At 42.5% G+C, this 21024-nt stretch overlaps 1 protein-coding gene across 3 annotated transcripts in view; it reads left to right on the forward strand.

Annotated features, from left to right (window-relative positions):
• The window catches only part of abca5 (ATP binding cassette subfamily A member 5), a 95185-nt gene that overhangs the window by 54684 nt on the left and 19477 nt on the right, over nt 1-21024 (forward strand). For all 3 annotated transcript variants that reach the window (XM_033044558.1, XM_033044559.1, XM_033044560.1), the window contains 11 exons: nt 310-479; nt 3341-3462; nt 5950-6090; nt 7973-8086; nt 10294-10464; nt 12681-12794; nt 14300-14437; nt 16236-16322; nt 17211-17302; nt 17712-17832; nt 20294-20423. In XM_033044558.1, coding sequence (XP_032900449.1) covers nt 310-479; nt 3341-3462; nt 5950-6090; nt 7973-8086; nt 10294-10464; nt 12681-12794; nt 14300-14437; nt 16236-16322; nt 17211-17302; nt 17712-17832; nt 20294-20423 — 1400 coding nt within the window. The remainder of the gene's footprint in view (nt 1-309; nt 480-3340; nt 3463-5949; nt 6091-7972; nt 8087-10293; nt 10465-12680; nt 12795-14299; nt 14438-16235; nt 16323-17210; nt 17303-17711; nt 17833-20293; nt 20424-21024) is intronic.

A 21024-nucleotide genomic window follows, 5' to 3' on the forward strand; every position in this document is an offset into this window, starting at 1 on the left:
CTGCTCTGTAGGGCACATTTATTAATGTTTTTCTTCCACCTGTTTTTGATTGAGACACTGATGTTCTATAAGCATTTATGATCTTGCAAATAACATGCTCGATTTCACAGCCTCATGTCTATTTAATAGTCTTAGAAGTATCATGTGATGACTTGCTGTGGCATTGCGCTCAGAGTTGAAACGGTCTGCGTAATGTTTACTGTCATAAACATTCTGAGATTTCGGAAATTAGTTTGTTTCTCGAGTGTGGAGATGTACTTTTCAAATAATTTGGAAAGAGTAGAATAATGTCTTTCAATACTTTTGCAGCCTTTACATTATTGGCCTTTTAATATCCATCGTGGTTATGATGGCGTTAATAAATGGTACACTTAGTAGGAAGGATATTGAGGTGGAGCTCTCCCCAGAGTTGATTCATCTGCAACGAGGTCAAAAACAGCTCAAGCATACCACAAGCCTCCTCCTGAAAAACTCCACAGGTGAGATGTAGGCAGTAGTAATACTGTATCTCTTGCACAAAGCCTTCAGTAAGCAGATCATTAGTTGAATTGGTTCCTGGCCACAAAATTTGAAATGTTCTGCCTTATCAATAAACTTTATTGTAAATGCACCCTTTAAAAAAAATGTTTAACCATTGCACATTTAAAAGACTTTTGCCTTCTATCACAGTGAGGAGGTGCCTGGTGAACTCACTGTGGTGGATGTTAAATTTGTGTTTATTGTGTGTTTTTGATATTTATTGATATTATTATTATACGTATGACTGCAAAAAATTTGTTCAGACCAAAAGGTCTGAATGACAATAAAGGATAATTCAATTCAATTATTACAATTAAACTCCAATAAGCTGCAATCTAACCATTCGGAAATCCATTGGTTTGACATCTGGATACCTGGTAATGTTTGCTGCTCTCCTTCCACTTGCCAGGGCACCTCCTGCACTCCCCTTTAACCTGCCATTTCACTGGGAGATGTATTTTAATATCTTAAAACAAAAATGAATTTAAAGATGTATAGGGGTATTATTAGGGAATAACAACCAGTAGACTGGAAACATTGCTTGATTGATACAAATACATCAATTGGTGCTCCTGAACACATCATCAGTGATGTAACCTGGGGTCATTGGGTGTTTCGGGTCTTTCAACATCAGACACCCTCACCCAGGCGACCCAGCCGTGGTTGATCAGACCACGACTCGTGTTCAGGTGGCATTCGCTCCTCCCCATGGACCTTCTCTCCTGATCCAGAGCCATCTCGAGGCCTTCTCCGCTGCCTCTGTGGTGTTCTTGATGGCCCTTCTCCTCACCACTCCGTTGATGCCCAGTGCACTCAAGGCTTTGTAGAGCGATTGCCCTGTAAAACCTCTGCAGCCAACCTCGATGGGCATACACCTTGCCTTCCAGCCCTGCTTACGGCAGTCTATGACCAGCTCTTCATACTTGGCCATCTTCCTCTCGTGGGCCTCCTGCAGACGGTCCTCCCACGGCACTGTCAGTTCCAACAAGACAATGTTTTTGGTCGACTCTGAGACCAGGAGGATATCTGGCCTCAGGGTGGTCGTGGCAATGTGCTGTGGGAACTTCAGCTGTTTCACCAGGTCTACGGAAAGCTGCCAGTCCTGCGCAGTCGCCAAGATTCCTGACGGATTCCTGGCTGCTGTGGTTCTTGGCAGCTGCACTCCGGCCTTCACGAAGGTGATCATCTGGGTGGTGGGGTATGCTCGTCTGCAGCTGCTGATTCCCATGCTGATGGCTTCTGCAATGGGTTTAAGAACCTGGTCGTGACGTCAGGTGTACCAGCCCTGCCCAAGAGCCTTTGGGCAGTAGCTCAGGATGTGTTCCAACGTCCCCTTGCCTGAGCATTGCGGGCAAGCTGGAGATTCCGCTTTGCCCCAGATGAAGAGGTTCGATGGGCTGGGCAGGACATCATACACTGCCTGGACCAGGAACTTGATGTGCTGTGGTTCAGCCTCCCAGAGCTCAGTCCATGTGACTTTTCGGTCCATGGCCTGCTCCCACCTTGTCTAGGCTCCTTGCTGCCTCAATCCAACCACTCTGGTACACCACTCCTCCTTCACCACTGCCCTCACTTCCTCCTGGACCAGCCTGCGCCTCTCCTTCCCCTTGGCCTTGACAAACTGGGGAGATGGGAAGATTCCCAGGCCAGCTCTTCCCCGAGTCACTGCTCCCACCAGGACTCTGTGGCCGAGACTCCGCTTGCAGCATGGCTTCGCCGGCTCTCCACTTCCTCCCAGTTTTCACCTCCACCCCTGCCTGAGCCACCTTGGTAAATTCATGCCTTGAACTTGCCGGGAAGCCCCGACCGATCCACTGCTCTCAACCAACTCTCCAGCTCCTGACAGGTTGCCTGGACAGATGCTGTATCCATCAAGCTGCTGTTAAACACCTTGCCAAGACTCTTCACTGGCCTTTTGGAGACAGTTGGGATTGGTGGCCCTTCGATGCTGAAGCGGAACCTGTCCATGACTTTGCCCTTCAGCACCAGTGACCTTGATTTTCCTGGCTTAAATCTCATCCTTGCCCATCCAATCAGTTTCTCCAACCCCTGCAGGATCCACCTGTCTCCTGGCACTGACTCAGTGGTGACAGTCAGGTTGTCCATGAAGGCTCTGATTGGTGGTTGGCGCATTCCTGACTTGGTCCGAGGGCCCCGGCACTCTGGCTCAGCAGACTTGACGATCATGTTCATCGCCAAGGCAAAAAGGATCACAGAGATGGTACAGCCTGTGATGATCCCAACCTCCAGTCTGTGCCACTCTGATGTTACTTACCCTGATGAGACTCTCATGCTGAACTGGTTGTAATAGTCCAGGATGAGATCTGCCACTTGGCCCGGCACATGATGCTTGGCCATGACTGTCTGGATCAGCTTGTGTGGGATGGAGCCGTAGACATTGGCCAGAGCACTGTCAGGTTTCCCTCAGCACCGAAGACCAGGATTGCCAGAGCTTTCTGTAACTATCCTCCAATGCAGCTGAGCACAACTGCCCAAAACAATCTTAGATTGGTTAGCTTTTCTCTGCTTAAATTTACATCATTATTCTAGTACCTTGGGCATTATGTTTTTGATGCATAGTGGTTATATAGGAGCAAAGATTAAATTTTAATCTCTGAATATAATGAAAGAAAATTGTGACAAAATGTTGAAATGTTTAAAGGTCTTTTGAGGTAGCAGGTATCCATTTGAAGTATTCAAGGAACAATCAAACAAAAAGTTAGGATCTTAGTGGTTTTTTTAAAAAGTCCCTTTAATACATGTCTTTGTCCATAATTAATACTAAATAATTATTTTATTTTGTGTCTTTATTTTATTTCAGGCGGTAGTATTGATAAACTTATCCATGGTTTGGAAGCTCAGAAAGTGAAGGTGGAGTTGTACAATAACTTCACAGATGCCACTCCACACAACGCAGCATTAAATGTGTCTCTAGCAGAAGAGGTAATCAACTGCAAAATAACTCCTGTCAATGGGTTTGTTGTATTTGAGCCATGGCGTCTCTGTACTGAATGGGACTGTTGTTGAAAGACTTCCTTGGGTGATACATTTTTATTTTATGGCTGTTGCCCCTCAATTTGAACAAGACAAATTAAAGCAGGTTTAAGTATGATCAGCATGTGTTTCAGTTGCAACTGTACTGAAACAGGTCATGTTACAATGAAAAGTAATCCATTCATTCCGTGACATGCCACTAGTGAAATTCGTCAGATCAAGTTTATTGCACAAGTACAGTGAGGTACAGGTAGAATAAAAATGCTAGCTTGCAGCCGCCTCACAGCCACAACACACAAAAATATAAATCATACATAAATGATACAAATTCTGCAAGGCAGTAAAAAGAAAAAGACTGCAAAAGCAAGATGTTGGTGCAAAACTCATTTAGGAAGTTGTTAATGCACTAGGTGGTCTGTGGTGTTCTGTTGAGGTAGTTTAGGATTAATTAGGTCAGTTCAAGAACCTGATGGTTGTAGGAAGTGGTGTAGGGCTTCAGTACCTCCTGCCTGATGCTAGAAGAGGGCAGGGTCTGGATGCTGGGAATCCTTGTTTTTAGATGCTGCAGCATTGAGGCAGCGCCTCGTATAGATGCTTTTGATGGTGGGGTGAGCTTTGCCTGTGCTGAGTCCTCCACTCACTGCAGCCACATGTGTTCCTGTGGATTGGAATTGCCGTACCAGGCCACGATGCAACCAGTCAAGATACTTTCTACACTGCATCGGTATAAGTCCATTGGAGAATTTGGTAATATGCGGAATCTCTTGAAATGTCTAAGAAAGAGGAAGTGCTGGTGCGCCTAATTCATAATTGCATCTGTGTGACGGGCTCAGGATAGGTCATCCGAGATGGTAATTCCCATGAACTTGAAGCTGCTAACTCCCCACCACCAACCCACCAATGAAAACTGGCATGTGGTCCCAGACCAGCAGTAACCGCTTGTGTCGTTAGCGTGTGCCTGTCCCCACAGTAAACGTCAGTGACCACCTGGACTCGACACTAGTTTCAATGTGCGGTGGTTATCAGGTCTAATTGGGATTACTTCTCAACAGGTTTGTAGGTATATCGTTCATATACGTGGCAGTGGGGTAAATGGAGGAGACCGAAGGTGCAGCTGTGACTCATCACTTTGTCACTTGCTTGATTGGAAATTGCGATTTATTCCTTTATAAAAATGACTGTGCAATGGTTAAAATTGACTGCTGAATGAATCAGAGAAATAATTATGAATAATGGCCCAGGAATTGCTCTTCACGTTGCTTTTGATATTTAATATGTTTTGTGAGTCACCATGCGCTGTCCGTATAGATAACAGTGGGGTGTTCACACATGAGGTCCATATGACCTGGTAGTCAGGTTTTCCTGATAACCACCGCACATTGAAACTGGTGTCAAGTACAGGCGGTCCCTGACGGTTATTGTGGGCACAGGCACACACTAACGACACAAGCAGTTACTGCTGGTCTGGGCACGAGCAGTCACTGTGGGCACAGGCAGTTACAGCTGGTCTGGGCACAGACGGTCACTGTGGGCACAGGCGATTACTGCTGGTCACTGGGCATAGGCAGTTACAGCTAGTCTGGGCATGAGGGGGTCACTGTGGGCACGGGCGGTTACTGCCTGTCTTGGTACAGTGCAGGTACTCGCAGTTGTTACAGCTAAAGCAGCAGGATTGTTCCAGGCATCTCTATAGGAGCATGGTGCTGTGTACCCAACCCTCCCAGTTACTGTTTGGTGAACGCATGCTGTGGTGATCGGGTTTGGCGTAGTTGAAGTAAGAACATTCTCCCAGGAAGGTCGGAGGGACCTAATTGGTGAAGGAACTTGTGTGAAGGAGGTGTGCTCGCTATGCAGAATGCCACCAGGTTCAGAGCTGTCATCCCTTGGCAGGAAATTGCTCAGGGGGTCTCGGGAAGAGCAGTGTAAGAATGCTTGCACTTGGGCCAATTCATGTGGCCACTCAGTCTGCTGCTGTGGGCTGCAGGAGCGGGAGCTGAGACAAACCCTGAAAGTGGGAAATCTTGGCTGCAGTGTCACGAGAATGTCTCGAGTGTAGGATCCTGGTTGACTTCTCTAATGCACGAGATGCAGTAAAGATCAGCAGCAGCAGCTGAAATTACCCTAAGGTTTGGTAATTAGAACTCACAGGGGGAAAATCTCACCACAAAATTAATTTCCCTTGTTGCACTGCTTTTCATTATTTTAGAGGAGAGATGCACATTCATGCAAATCCATCAAAACGTGAGAAGTTAATTTATCAATTGGTTCTAACGCAACGGAAATGTGCGCATCATTGCTCTGCGCTGGCAGGATCAACTGGTCATCTGCATAGTGTTTTGTGTTTCGGGAGGGAGGCGGGGGGGGGGGGGAGAGATGGATAGATAATGGTATATTTAGCCATGTTTTTATAACAATCTTCTTTTGTTTCCTGTTCAGGGGCGATATGCATTCACTGCAGTGTTCAACAGCACCATGGTCCATTCGCTGCCTGTCTTGATCAACTTGATCAGTAATGCTGTCCTCATTAGTGTGAATGGATCTGAGAGAATTCGAACCTGGAGCAAGCCATTCCACTTAGTAAGTTAAACACAGCATTTAGGAACATGTAGCTCCACAGCCCTGCTCTGTCATTTACTCAGGTCTCAGCTAATCTATTCTTCCTTCAACGCTACTTTCCTTTCTGTTTTGACATAACCCTTGATGCACTTGGAATTTGATTATCTATCTGAACCTTGAATACATTGACTGACGTAGACTTCGCAGCACCCTGGGGTAGAGAACTTCAAAGGGCATGACTGTGATAGAAGAGATTCCTCTTTGTGCATGTCATCAATGGATAACTTTTTATCTTGAAACAATGCCCACTTGTTCTGGATAATCCCATGACTGGCAATTGCCTCTCGGCAGATGTTTCCCGTGTCCAGCTTATGTGACCGTCCATTCACCTCTGACACTGCGGTCATCAGACGAGGCTCAGCTGCCCTTGCACACTGGTTTATTTAAACAAATGCACAGAAACATCCAAGTACAGAGTCTGGGATGATGTAAAGCACAGAAATCTCGGTAATACGTTTATCCAAAACATAGTTACCCTATGACCTGTATCATCTAATTCTCATTAGATTTTCTCATTAGATTTTCTACATGTCATTCTACAGTACATCTTTGAGTAAAAGGTCTATATTTCTCTCCTTTCATGAATGGGCACATTCCAAAATTCTGGGGCAGGCCAAAGAGTTGTCGCCCTGGATTCCTATTCCTGGGACGTTTCCTTCAGCAATAATCATTTAACTCCCTTATTTGCCCTTTGATTGTTCTGCCATTGCTGTAACATCTTCAGTCTCTTTGAAGGTCTATGCCAAGTCTGTCATCTCTTTATTTCCTTTCTCTAGTTCATGTCCTCTCAGAGAACATTTTCACTATAGTCAGTCTCTTTTTATATATTTAGAGAATTTGTTAATGTTTTTCATTTCTTGCTAGTTTTATTTAGTCTCTTCCTTTTTTGTGGTCATTCTTTGATAATCCTGCATGCTACACCAGTTTTCTCTTGAAGCTAAAAAGAAAAGAAAACAAAAAGGGAACTATTTCCTGTATTCTGTACTATCGTGTCGATGCCTCTCTTTTCCAAGTCCGCTTTAGCTGTTTTAGCCTGCACATCTTATTCATTAGTTTCAAGTTTACAACACTTGTTCATGATATGAAGTGGATGTTAAGGTATTGATTTGCAGTAAATGTCTGCATTGTTTTTTGTGCAGACATTTGAGCAGCCGATACACGGTGCTATTAGCTGCTCTACATCAATCTAGTTTTTAACTTTTCCGAGGTGCCAATGCACCGTTCCAGAGCACACCATCATAGAGAAAGTCTGTATAACTAGAACTGCTTGTCAAGTAGTTTCTGTAGATAAATTATTGATCATATCTTTTGAAGCATACCTACGTATTATATTTCTGGCTAATAATTGTGGCATAATTCTCAAGTTCAAGTTCACATTTATTGCCACATGCACCAATTAAGGTACAGTGGAATTTGATTTACCATGCAGCCACACTATCAAAAAGAGCACAATACACAATAGAATATAACATGAACATCCACCACAGTGAATCAACATTCTCCACTGTGGTGGAAGCAATAACGTTCAGTCAGTCCTCCTCCTTTGTTCATCCGTGGTCGGGGCTACGGACGGCCAGATGTACAGGCCCTCTCGTTGGGATGCTCGATACTCCGACGTCGGGACGGGTGGACACTCCGCGGCTTGGAGGTCCCGAATCAGCCGCTTCCTACCGGAGACCACGGCTTCACGATGTTATTGGCCGCATGCTGGCGGTCGGAGCTCTTCTCCAGCGATCCCCGGCAAGGGATCCCAGACTCCGCAATTGTGGCATAAATAAAATAATTGTGGCATAAATTCTCCTTGAACTAAGTGTGACTGCTTTATTTTTCCTTGCTATTTTAGACGCTGACTGACACTGACTTTAAGGAGAAGGTTTATATGGCCTTGGCAGTGTTGGGATTCCTTTCAGTGGCATTGCCCGGGTGTTACACCATGGATAATTCACGAGACCGTGAGGTAAATAGCTGATTTCATTGGTTACAACATGTATTAGTTTGCACTATTGAAACATGGAATATAATTCCAAACTATGAGAAAATATTGCTGAGGGGCAGGAAACAAGTAATTGTAGAAGCCATTGGTGAGCTTGCATCAGTTTGACTTTCTCAGTCAAGTGCTAGTACATTACATTATTGAGTTAATTGCATTATTGATCCAGGAGTCAAAGTCTCAAAATAAAGGCCAAGCATGCATGATAGGCAGTCATACAGCACGGAAACAGGCCCTTCAGCCCAACTCGTTCATGCCAACCAAGATGCTCCATCTAAGTTAGACCCATTTGGCCCATATCGCTCTAAACATTTCCCATCGATATACCTGTCTAAATGTCTTAGAAATGTTGTTCTTGTACCTGTCTCAACTATTTCCTCTGGTAGCTCATTCCATACACCCACCAACCTCTGTGTGGAAAAAGTCGCCCCTCATGTTCCTATTAAATCTTTCCCCTCTCACCTTAAACCTGCGTCCTCTGGTTCTTGATTCCCCTATCCTATGTTTGGATATAAGGACAGTCAATGAATATGACATTTGTGCAGGGATGTGTGGCCTAGATAAAAAATCAACTGTGTTCTCATTGTATGGTGAAGAACGCGAGGTGCCAAATGGTGCACTGCTTCTACCTCTTATGTTCAGCACTATGATGCAGTGGTTAGTGCTGTGGTTTCTCTCGGCTGCACCAGTTTCCTCAACTCCCAAAGATAGGTTGGCTGATGGCTTAATTGGCAAATATCAATCATTCCAATGTTGATGGCTGGTGGGAGAATTATGCAGGGGGTGCTGATTGGCATGGGTGAAGGCTGAGGTTTCCGAGAAGTGGATTGTTTGCGGAGCTGGCGAACTCGATGAGCCAAGTCGCTGCCAATGTCACAAGAAATTGGGACATGATGCTGACAGGAAGTTGTATCGTTTGATCAAAAACAATGGGGCCACGTTACAGTCAAAACATTTTTCATGTTGTTGATACAGACACAAGACTTTTATCTTTGCACTTTGTTCTCAGTGTAGCAATTAAACCCAGGCTGAAGCAGTTTTGTTTATAAGAATCAATAGGGTGTGGTTTGGTGGTGAAGATACATAGATGGTGAAGAGACATTGTCATAGAGTCTAGCAATGTGGAAACAGGCTCTTCGGCCCAACTTGCCACCACTGACCAACATGTCCCACCTACACTAGTCCCACGCCTGCATTTGGCCCATATCCCTCGAAATGGGTACCTGTCTAATTGCTTCTTAACCATTGCGATAGTCCCTGCCTCAACTACCTTCTCTGGCAGCTAGTTCCATGCACCCACCACCCTTTGTGTGAAAAAGCTGCATTTCAGATTCCTATTAAATCTTAAACCTATGCCTTCTGGTTCTCGATTGTCTCTGTGTCCATCCGATCCATTCCTCTCATGATTTTGTACACCTACTTTATACACATATGCCCTTCTGCTCACCTTCTCTGTGCTGGCATATTGGGCTAGTCCCATTTGCCTACATTTGGCCCATATCCTTCTTAAACCTCTCCCCCCTATTCATATACCTTTACAAGTGCCTTTGAAATCATAATTGTACCTGTTTCCATAACATCTTCTGGCAGCACATTCCAGGTACAGATTACCCTCTAATTGGAAAAAGTTGCCCCTAATGTCCCTCTTAAATTTCTCTCCTCTCAACTTAAGCTGATGCCCTCTAGTTTTTGAATCCATGATTTTTAAATCTTTTACCCTGGGAAACAGACTTTGAGCATTCAATTTATCCTTGCACTTTGTACACCTTCAGCTTCCTACGCTTCAAATAAAAAGTCTGATAGATAAAATAGATTTGAGGTACACCCACTGAAGATCCTGATTATGTTGAATAGCAAGCATGTTGATCTTTTTTGTTGGGTACCATTACTTCAAGAATGCAGTCAAGGTGTTCGCTCGGCGATCAAATTAAATAAATAATGAATTTGCAATGAAAGAAAATGAGAACCAAATGAGAGAACATTGGAGAGGTGTCACACTTGTGCAAGATCCATCCAGTTAGAATAAATTTAGGGAGAAAAAACAGCAAAGACTATATCTAGGACATTGGGTTCAGCTGAATATTGTGAGTGATTTATGAATAGAATTGGTCTGATAACTGCCACTTTGAATTTAAGTTACATGTGGAGAAACTCAAGCTGGTTTCTATTTGCAGATTAAATCTCGCTCTCTGCTCCGGATATCTGGTCTGTTTCCTTCTGCCTACTGGTGTGGCTATGGATTGGTGGATATCCCCGTGTATTTCATCTTGCTTGTGTTCATGCTTGGCTTTGTGATTGCATTTAATTCCACATTCTTGTTTCATCTGGGTGCTATAATTTCAATGGTAAGTAATATCATTAGTACGGTCATTTTAGTTTTGTAAATTAACTATTAAATTGAACAGGCCAAATAGTCATATCAAATGTAATATTATTGAAAACCGAAATGTTCACTTAAAAGAAGTTAAAATAAATGTAAGCTATTTATGTGGATTGCAGTGGGGAAATGGATGAAGCATTAGGTTAAATCAATAAACTCTTCAAAGTTTTGCATTAATAGAAAAACATACTGAAGCAAATTAATCAATGTATTGTTAACACAATGGATCACGTTCTGTAAATGGGATAAGTGTACTTTATTATTGGAGTTATTGAAATAAAATAGTATTGAACTAAATATTTTCATTTTTAAAGTTAAATCATCCAATAATTTAAATTAACCAATAATAAATTAATTAGGCAACCTGATTGATTTATGGATATCCATAAGAAAAGGAAACCTGCTGTCCCCGTTCATTTTCACTTCCCCAAATCCATCCCAAATGGTGCAAAATGAACATGATGCTTGGGGCAGTGTCAGAGAGCATTTGAAAGCAGGGTGTGGGCAGGGAAGGGCAGTGGTTGTAGAGGTGAATGGTGCGGTCCTTCAAGGAGCAACGTTCAAGGCCACTTCACATCTCACTAACTCCTGCAGACAGCCCAGTGGGAATCAAAACTGAAGGGTGTGTAGAGACAGTATTGGCTGCCAAAAGAGATGCATGGAGATTGTAAATACAAGGATCTGCAGATGCTGGTTTACAAAAAAAGACAAAGTGCTGAAGTAACTCAGCGGGTCAGGCAGCATTTCTGGAGAACATGGATAAGTGACGTTTCGGGTTGGGACCCATCTTCAGACTGAAAAATGTCCTATCCATGTTCTCCAGAAATTTGCCTGACCTGCTGAATTACTTTGTATTGCATGGAAATTGGCCCGGGCAAAATGCAGAGGTGAGATAAGGGACAAGTTTGAGACCACAGTCAGGAGGTTGGAGATTGAGAAAGGCCCCTGATATCCCCTTGCTGTAAGTAAGCATTTCATTTGTTCCATTTTGGGTCATATGGCAATAAAACACTCCTGATACTCTCATGACACCCTTGGATCTCAGAGGACTACATTGGGATGAAGCTGGCACACAAGCAGCTTGTTTGACAGGAATGATTTAAAACCACCAGGTGCCCAGTGTGGTTGATATGGTGTAAGGAGGCTGACAAAATGGTTCTCCCATTCAAAATTCATGCTAATATACTCACACAGGCAAAACATCACTGCTGCTAATTTCTCCATTAACCCATTTGATTTGGTCTCACCGTATAAAAACATAGAAACATAGAAAATAGGTGCAGGAGTAGGCCATTCGGCCCTTTGAGCCTGCACCGCCATTCAATATGATCATGGCTGATCATCCAACTCAGTATCCTGTACCTGCCTTCTCTCCATACCCTCTGATCCCTTTAGCCACAAGGACAACATCTAACTCCCTCTTAACTATAGCCAATGAACTGGCCTCAACTACCTTCTGTGGCAGAGAATTCCAGAGATTCACCACTCTCTGTGTGAATCACAGAGTTGTTCCTTCCATCCCTCCCACCGCTATTTCTGCAACTTAAAGTTACTTTCATCTCTTTCCCAGTGCTGATCTGAAACGTCCACTCTGTTGTTATTTTAGTTCATGCTGTCTGGCTGCCTGAGCAAAAAAACAAAAGTGCTGGAGGAACTCAGTGAGTCAAACAGCATCCGTGGAGGGAAATGGACGAATGGAGTTTCACACTGAAGAAGGTTCCTGACCCGAAACATCATCTGTTCATTCTCTCTAAAATTCTGCATGAACTGCAGAATTCTTCCAGCACTTTGTGTTTTGCTCTAGTTTCCAGCGTCTGCAGTTCTTTGTGTCTCCAGTTGTTTGACTACCTGGTATCCAGTGTTTTTTTGTTTTTATTTCATTGTAAATAATCAGTATTCTTTAAAAGGCCACTGCTAATCTCCCGGTAAAAATCAGTTTCCAGTACAATGAGATGCACTTAAGTAATGTAGGAATTCCATAATATAATTTTGTGAGTTTTATTTCTGGTGACTCAAGTCCATCAGGGTATTAGAGGTCTCTTGGGTGCACTTTGAAGCTAATTGAATTGTCTGGGAGAGTCTGACCTTGCATGGACTTGGATATTGATGCATAGATGAGCACTGGCCTGCACGGCACACCCAGCGGCTGTCTCCGCTTCTCTGATCTCTCTTGTTTTCCAGATGCTGTGTCTGATTGGCTGGGCCCCAGCGATGACCCTCTTCTGCTATGCTTATTCCTTCAGGTTTGATCGGATACAGTCTTCTCGAGACTTTTTTATGATCTCTTCAGTCATGGTAAGTTCGGCCTTAGAACAAAACAAGAACAGTGGCTGGGAGTTTGTTGCTTCGTGTGAAAGAAGAAAGTCTCCCTTTAAGAGTAATGATCTCAGGATAGGCATATGTCTAATTCGAGGATATCTGTGGGTGTCCAGCAGTAATTATGTCTGCAAGCTGCAGGTCGCATCAAAGAATCACCACAATCACCAAACAGGAAGCAAAATCTTCAGTTATTATTTTACACATATTATGATTCATAAATTGGAAAAACTATATTTCGGCACAGCATCGAGCTTAATTTGCCAAGCCAAGCGTATCGTACAGAGTGGATGCAAATAGTCTGCTCGGCAATTTTAATCAGCTAGAAATTGATCCCCTTCACTCCCCCATTTGCCTACATGTATTTTTTCTCTCATGTATCCAGCTATCACCCCACCTGCCTGTTCCTCAACCCTCTCCCTCCCACACCTGGCTCCATCAGCCGACATTCCCCACCCACCACCAAACCTGGCCCCACCCATCACCCTCCAGCCTCTGTCTCACCCCTTGCTCCCACTTACACAGACTGAATGTCTCCCCTCTACACTCTCAGTCCTGATGCAGGGTCTTTAGTTGAAACACCGATCATTCCTTAGCCTTCACAGATGCTGCTTGACCCGCTGAGTTCTTCCAACAGTTTATCTTTGACTCCAGATTCCAGCATCTGCAGCCTCTTGTTTCTCCAGTTAACTTCAGCTTGCTGACGTAAAATATGTTGATGCAGAGTAAACAAGTCTGTGGGTTCTACTAATGCATGGCATGTGACTGAGAAATGTGGAACTTTGTGGTAGAGGCACTATTATTAATAATTAAGGCCGACCAAGCAATATGTTGCGACAACTGTTTGTGGGAACTGATGGTAGCCATTATGTTCCACAATAAGGATACCTCTTACAGAGAAATAGAGCTATGAAGCATGGAAACGGGCCCTTCGACCCAGCTGGTCCATGCTGTAGAGAACACTGCTGGAGTAACTCAGCAGATCAGCCTGCATCTCTGGAGAACATGGATAGATGACGCTGAACAAATTGTCATTCTTATCTAATCCTAAAATTCTGTCGCTGAGATGCACCACCGAGGTGTGGCAGACAATGACCTCGGGCCCTTGGTCCAGGAGATTATCAACTTGGGTTGAGTGGTGTAAAATTGGTCAGTCATGAGGGATTGGAGAATGTGAATTTGGCTTATTTCCTTTATTTTGGTGAACAGGGTGCAAACTATAGTCTGTACCAGGGGTCTGATTCACTGTTAGCAACTATGAGATTTTCCAAGATATTTAGATTTTTGCTATTATTAAAACCACAAAATCCAGGCCAAAATTTGACTGATTTTATAATTTCCGATGTTTCAATAAAACAATTTATTAATCTTCCTTTGGGGTTTCAAAGTTGTATGTTGATTTTTTATTAATTGGATAGTGACTGAACTTATCAAAAATATATTTTCATGCTGTTTTTTGACTCTGCTTTTCTGTTTTCTTGTAGATCAACATAGCTTCAGTCAGTCTAGTGTTCATAGTCCGGCTCATACTGAAAGAGACTGCTGCCACTATACTGCACTGCATATTCTCTGTCTTTATTCCTCCTTATGTAATTACAGGATGCTTATACTTCACAGCCAAAGTAAGAGTTATTTTACGCGACCTGTGTCAATGTGTAATAGAACTGTTGCTTATTAAATATGTGCAGCAATGTTGCTTATTAAATATACCTGCAATGCCAAGGTTCTGTTGTTAATCCCTCATTGTGCAGAAAGCATCACTTCCACACAATGAGGGAAGACTCACAAAACCTCTGTTCATCGCACCAGCAGCAAGGACTCAAAATATCTAGGCACGCTTCTGACCCTAGCCATCGGGAAGATTAATCATGTTCATTGTTTTGTGTTACATAAGCCATTGAGTGGTACCACCCTTGGGGAGAGAAACTGGCCTTCTGAATGATGAGGCAGGTGCGAGGGAAACAATGCCAAGCGCCGTGCTCTGGACTGTTACAAATTACACTGAGTTCAGGCGGTCTAGTAGGCTTCCCTTTCTTCAGTGAGAGCATTGGTGTTCCACACCTGTGCCTGATCCCAGCTGATGATGATAATACTTTATTGTCACTTGTAGGTAGCTAGGTGCAGTAAAATTATTTGCATGCACAAAAGGGCCGCCACAAAGACAACGACACAGTTGCAAAAAGTGCTCATCCCTTCTTCACCCCTCTACGCCAGGCCCCCCTTAGCTCTTGGTGGCTTCCCCACACCGGGTCCCACTTTGTTCCCAGTGACATGGCCCCTCGACCCTGAGGCTCCGTCCTCGGCCCGACTCCATTCGAAACTCTGACCCGACCTTGAGGCACCGACTCGTCCTTGGCCCGACCTGACCTTGTCCTCAGCTCAACTCGATCTCTGGGCTTCAAGTCGATTTCGGGGCTCTGACCCGACCACTTCGCTTCAACCACTTCTCCATTGGCAGCAGCCCCCTGTGGGGCGAGTCCTCCTCTGTGGGCTGACTGCAACGGGCGGGGCGGGCCTGCTGATAGGGAAGTTGAAAATACCATTGAATACCGCATTAGAGACAGACACCTCCTTCAAACTGAGCTCATTGGACCTAGACAGGGAAAATATAAATAGAAAATGGGTCTTTTGAGAAACTGGTTCTGAACATAGACAGAAGGCGTGCTGTGAGAATTATCACAATGTTCTAGTTGATGTTGATCTAGTAGATCTAGTAGAAGTTGATGTGATAATATTAAAACATGATAAATACTTGGGAAGAAAGTCCTTTCAAAATATCCCTGTAGTAACAGAGCAGTATCTTTACAAGATGAAGGAAAATGGTTTGTACATTTTGCTTTTTGTGTTCCTCAATCTACATTTCAAAGAATGAAACAGAACTTGCAACATAAATTTAAAAAATGGTGCATTAAGATGTACATAACGAGAACCAAGTTGTAAAACTAAAGTGCAAGGGCCCTTATAACCTGCATTCAAATCAATGATTTGATTTTGCCTTCTGTTACTGAATTAGGTAAGTTTTAAGATCGTTGACAGCAGTGTTGCAATTGAACATTTTTTTTAAACCCTCGTGCTTTATAGTGTTAGCGGCAGGAAATAATAATTGAAAAATGGCTGACAGAAACTTTCTTTGGATCTGGGCGAAAAGATCTTTGTGTATAAATGATAAAGATGGGCTGTGAAAATGAGCGTTAGATAATCTTGGGAACAGTTTTGATGAACCCCAAAATGGCTTGTTACTGAATGGTCTTTCTATTAGTCTTTTTTATTGCGCAGTATCTGATGACTACATTTAATAAACAATTGCATTTTAACCTATGCATTTAGTTTTGGTGCATGTATTGAATTATTGATTCCAGTTATGCTACACGTCTTTAAATTGCCAACCTCAACGTTCTCTGATGCCACTTGAATACACAGGTATTTCTGGATCATAAGGATGAGCCCAACCCAACATTAGGAACCTACCTGCAATGGGAAAATAATATCCTGATAACTATCATCTCAGTAGGTATTACTTTCTAATCATTGAAATGAATACATTTGTCAAATACAAGTTTGTTTTTTACAAATCAGGTAGAAGTGTAGAGTAATTCAGCATGAAAACAAGTTCTTCAGCCCAACTCATCAATGCTGACCGAGATGCTCATGTAAGCTCGTCCCATGTTTCCACATTTGTCCCATATCACGCTAAACCTTTCCTATGAACCTGCCCAAGTGTCTAAACATGTACCTGCCCAAGTGTTTTCTTAATGTTGTTATTGTACATGTCTCAATCACTTCCTCTGTCAAGCTGTTCCATATACTCACCATCTTCTGAGAGAAAACATTGCCCCTCAAGTTCTCCTCTCATCTTAAGCCTATGCCCTCTAGTTCTTGATTCCCCTACCCTGAGAAAAAGTCTCTGTGATTTAACTCTTTCTATTTCTCTCATGATTCTGTACACCTCTAACTTTAGAGAGAGAGAGAGAGAGAGAGAGAGAGTGTTATTTGGTATTTTAGATAATTTACCAGCACACTAGTGATGAGAGAGACCTTGCAATTTGAGCAAGTCTGGTCTCCTTTTAATAATCCTGTGTCTTTCTTCCCTACTGTCATTCATAAGTGAAGGCTTTTGTGTGGAGGTTGATCCTTGTTAAGATCATTGGACAGTTGTTTCTGTTTGGGGGTAATAAGCTAATGGTAGCTTCAGGAAGATAGATAATTGTCATACTGAAGAGGCTCACCTGATGCATACGTCACTATGACATGAATATTAATCAGTGCAGCTATGTACTTAGACCATTTTTTCTCCAAGCTTATGTTTTTGCATTGTGTTATAAAATCAATGAGCTAATACAACAAATTGTGGTTTTACTCACTGTTTAGATGAACCCATTTTGTTTTGTGTTTTAGCCGTACATTCAGTGTATAGTTCTACTATTTGTACTACGGCGACTAGAACAGATTCATGGAGGAAAAGCAATTCGAGCAGATAAATGTTGCAGGTTTGTCAACTTCACGGACTTAATAAATAGCCATGTCAAAACTGTTTCTTAAATACTTAAGACCTGATCTAGATATTAACAACATGGATGGCATGAATCTGGGCTTGGGTGAGACCAGAACATGTTTGGAATATGACACCAATGGAGTGGGAATCTGTGGCCATGAGGCAGAGGTTTGGATCCTTCGTTTTCATGGACCTCTGGAGAGTGGAAGGCAAAATTTAGCTTGAACGTATTTCTTGTGAAAATAAAAAATATGATAGTCTAATTTCTCCAAATGTTGAACTGTTTATTTTGGTTTCTGGAAAACGTGATCACAGTTCAATTTGGATTCTATTCCTTTTTCAAGGTAAAATTAATTTAGCATCATTCTTATTTTTTAAAGAAGAAAATGTTTCTTTCATTTTAGAATTCTTCCTTCAAAAAGGAAATTCAAACTCAACACAGAAGAACCCGAGAATGAGGATGATGATGTCAAAGCGGAGAGGGCGAGGGTTCGAGAGGCTTTAACCTGTCAGAGCTGCGAGGAGGTAATATACACATGACACTGTGTGGTAACATGGATTTCTTTCTGAGAAAGGATCCCGAACCGAAATGTCCCCTATCCATTACCTCCAACTGCTGACCCGCTGTGTCTCTCCAGCACTTTGTGTTTTGCTTGAAGTTCCATCATCTGCACTTTCTTGCATCTCCTTGGTTTTGTTTTAGATGCTCAAACTCACATTTGTTTGTGGATTTTGAAAATTAGATATTAATGTTCAGAATACCCTTTAATTTTTTTTTGATGTTTTTCCTGGAAAATTACAACCACTATTTGCAACCGGCTTTGATTAGCACAGACAGAAACAGAGTCCCACTTCAAGGTCGCCACTTTAGTCACAGCTGTGTTTCACAACGCATGCTGCAACCAAAACCACACTACTTTTGAGAATTATATTGTGCCTCAAATATATTTACAGCCTGCAGAATGTCAAATCTGCCAGTAAACAGCAGGGTTTGCTTTGCTATGAAACGTGTAGGTTGATGATTCTATGGTATCGTGTTGCAGTATAATTAATGCAGCTAAAAACATGTATCGCAAAATATAGACATTATTTGATGTCACAAACTAAAGAATCTGACTTTTGACAATATGACAAATTCAATTGTTATCTACTAATCGGTACATTAGATATTCTGAATCTTTTCAAATATTTCATTTAGTTACAAGAAATTCGTCATTTTAATGGCATCTTTAAAGTCTGAATTAATGTAAAGTCCAGAAATAGAATGAATTTGCCTGTTTGTAGCCTAGTTTTTAATCTGGCAAAATAGTTTTTTCTTTAAATTCTTTCTGTGCTGGAAGTAATTTACATTGATTATTTTGTGGGTTTCATTTTGCATCACTTTGACCAAATCTAAAATATGTGATATGCAAGAATAAAATGCCAGTGAAATTCTGAATGGCTTACTCATCCAGGATTTAGCGTCAGATTTTCTTACTGTGCTGTGAAAAATAATTTTGCTTTTACAAGAGGTTTTTTTTTTTTAAACTCCTCTAGTGGAGCATCCTTCCCTGGTTTTAACCCTATTCCAGAAATCCACCTTTTGATCTCATTAATAATAAGTATTCATGACCCCTTGTTAACCACTTTATGATATATTTTTACATGAATATAATTACACAAATTTGGTAACATTTGCTCTTAGATGAAATTCAAAGGATTACTACAAGTAGTTTTTCTACAATTGATGTCAAATATAAGTTGTGCCTTGACACTTTTGGTGCCAAAACACCTCAAGGCAAAACATCTTTCGTTGTTGTGTCAATCAGGGATTTGAAGAAACATTGCCATCTAAAGGTGCTGTTCCTTTGACTGTGGCTCATTGCTGGCTTAATCGAGTGCACACTTTACTGCAGAGTCACAGCACAGGAACCAGTGCTACTTCCTCAAAGACAGTGCGGGTGGCTGTATCACATAAACATGTCTCCGTCAGACATAGAAAATAGGTGCAGGAGTAGGCCATTCGGCCCTTCGAGCCTGCCTCCATTCATCACTCAAAAAGTGCTTGTTTCAAAATTATAACTTTCCCTTTTGACCAGTGTGTGCCCGATGCAGGATCAGTAAATGGTCATGAGAGCTGTCAGTAAATCTCTTATACTGGCAAGCTGTCAAGCCTTGTTCTATTGTAGATGTAAAATTGAAGATAGTGCAGAATAATTAAAAATGGACAAATGCTATTTATAATTGGCAGGAGGAGCCAGGATTGGCCTTTAATTTTCTTTCAATTATCACATTGCCAAAAGAGCACCATGCTGATAGGTATTGTCATCTGTTCGAAGAGTAATCTCCCCACCTGCGTAAAGCCGCTTTCAGCACCCAAGGTGGAACTAATTCTGACTATCGTGCTTGTTCATCTATTGGGATGTCCTATCCACAGCTGTTTAATATGTAATATTCTCATTCAGGTATTTACATCAATCCAAAGACTGCCCCAGCTTATTTTTGCAAACTCCCACCATCGAACAACCCTTTGAGAATTTAACGGTCCTAGGCCTTTTTGGTTCCTTACTGTCTTCATTCAATCCCCATGGGCACTGGACATTTCAGATGACCGGTGCTTAATTTAGGGATTTTTCTCCTTAATACCTTCCACTCTTGGTTCTTGTTCCCACCCAGTCTTTCTGTCCTGCCATGAACTTGCCTTCCACCTTAGCAATTCTGTCTAATTGCATTAAAGCATAGTTTATTATAAAAGTAATATTCTCTAAATGTTAATTGGTGTGGACAATGACAGAGGCAATTGGCAATGTCAGATAAAATGTGTTTGGTGCAATGAATGTGAAAATGTTGATGTGAAGATGCTTATGCCCTGATTTTCTTAAGTGGCTGATGGATTTACTCCAGTGACAGACTGGTATATGGGTGGCTAGGGATGTCTGTTTGCAAGAACAAGCAGGACATTTTAATTAAGAGATTTATGAAATGTTCTCCCTTTTTAATTATGTAGAAACCAGCGATTGTGGTCAATAAAATGCGTAAAGTTTACTCGGGAAAGCTGCAGACCTGCAAATGGTTTTCAAAGAAAAAAAGTAAAAACACTGTGGCAATCAAAAATGTTTCCTTTTGTGTAAGGAAAGGTAAATATATTTTTTTGGGCATGATAGTTTAAATGGTCAAATATAGATGGCAAACAGCAAAACCCCCCCAAAAAACTATTGAATGAAGTGCATGTAGTTGGCAGATTACAGACCAATTTGATTTATCTTACCTCTTCTTTCCTCTCCCCCCTCCACACCTCACACCCAGGTTTTTAACCTTTACGAGACCAAGTGGGACCCGGTGGGCCCCTTTCCCTCAATATTCCACCACTCGCCCATAGCCCCCAACTGTGCAGGCGCGACTGATGTTTTTAAAGTTTAAAGTGGCAATAACCTGTAAAAAATAAGATCAATGTGAACCCATCTCACTCTTCCTCCAGTCCCCTATTCCCCTCCTCCGTTATCCTCCCTCTCCCCAGCCTCCACCAACCCTCCTCTGCTTCCTCCCCTCACCCCCTCTTCTCCTCTCTTCCCACTCCCCTCCTCCATTGCCTCGCCTTCCCTCTTCCTACCCCTATCCTCCCCCTCATCCCCCAGCACTCCCTCCCCCTCCTCTTCACCATCCCTCTTCTTTTCTCTCCCCTCTCCCGTGCCCTACCTCATCTCTCCCTCCCTCTCCGTTCCCCTACCCTCAGTCACT

Source organism: Amblyraja radiata, chromosome 26, assembly GCF_010909765.2.
Source record: "Amblyraja radiata isolate CabotCenter1 chromosome 26, sAmbRad1.1.pri, whole genome shotgun sequence".
In the NCBI taxonomy this organism is placed as follows: domain Eukaryota; kingdom Metazoa; phylum Chordata; class Chondrichthyes; order Rajiformes; family Rajidae; genus Amblyraja; species Amblyraja radiata.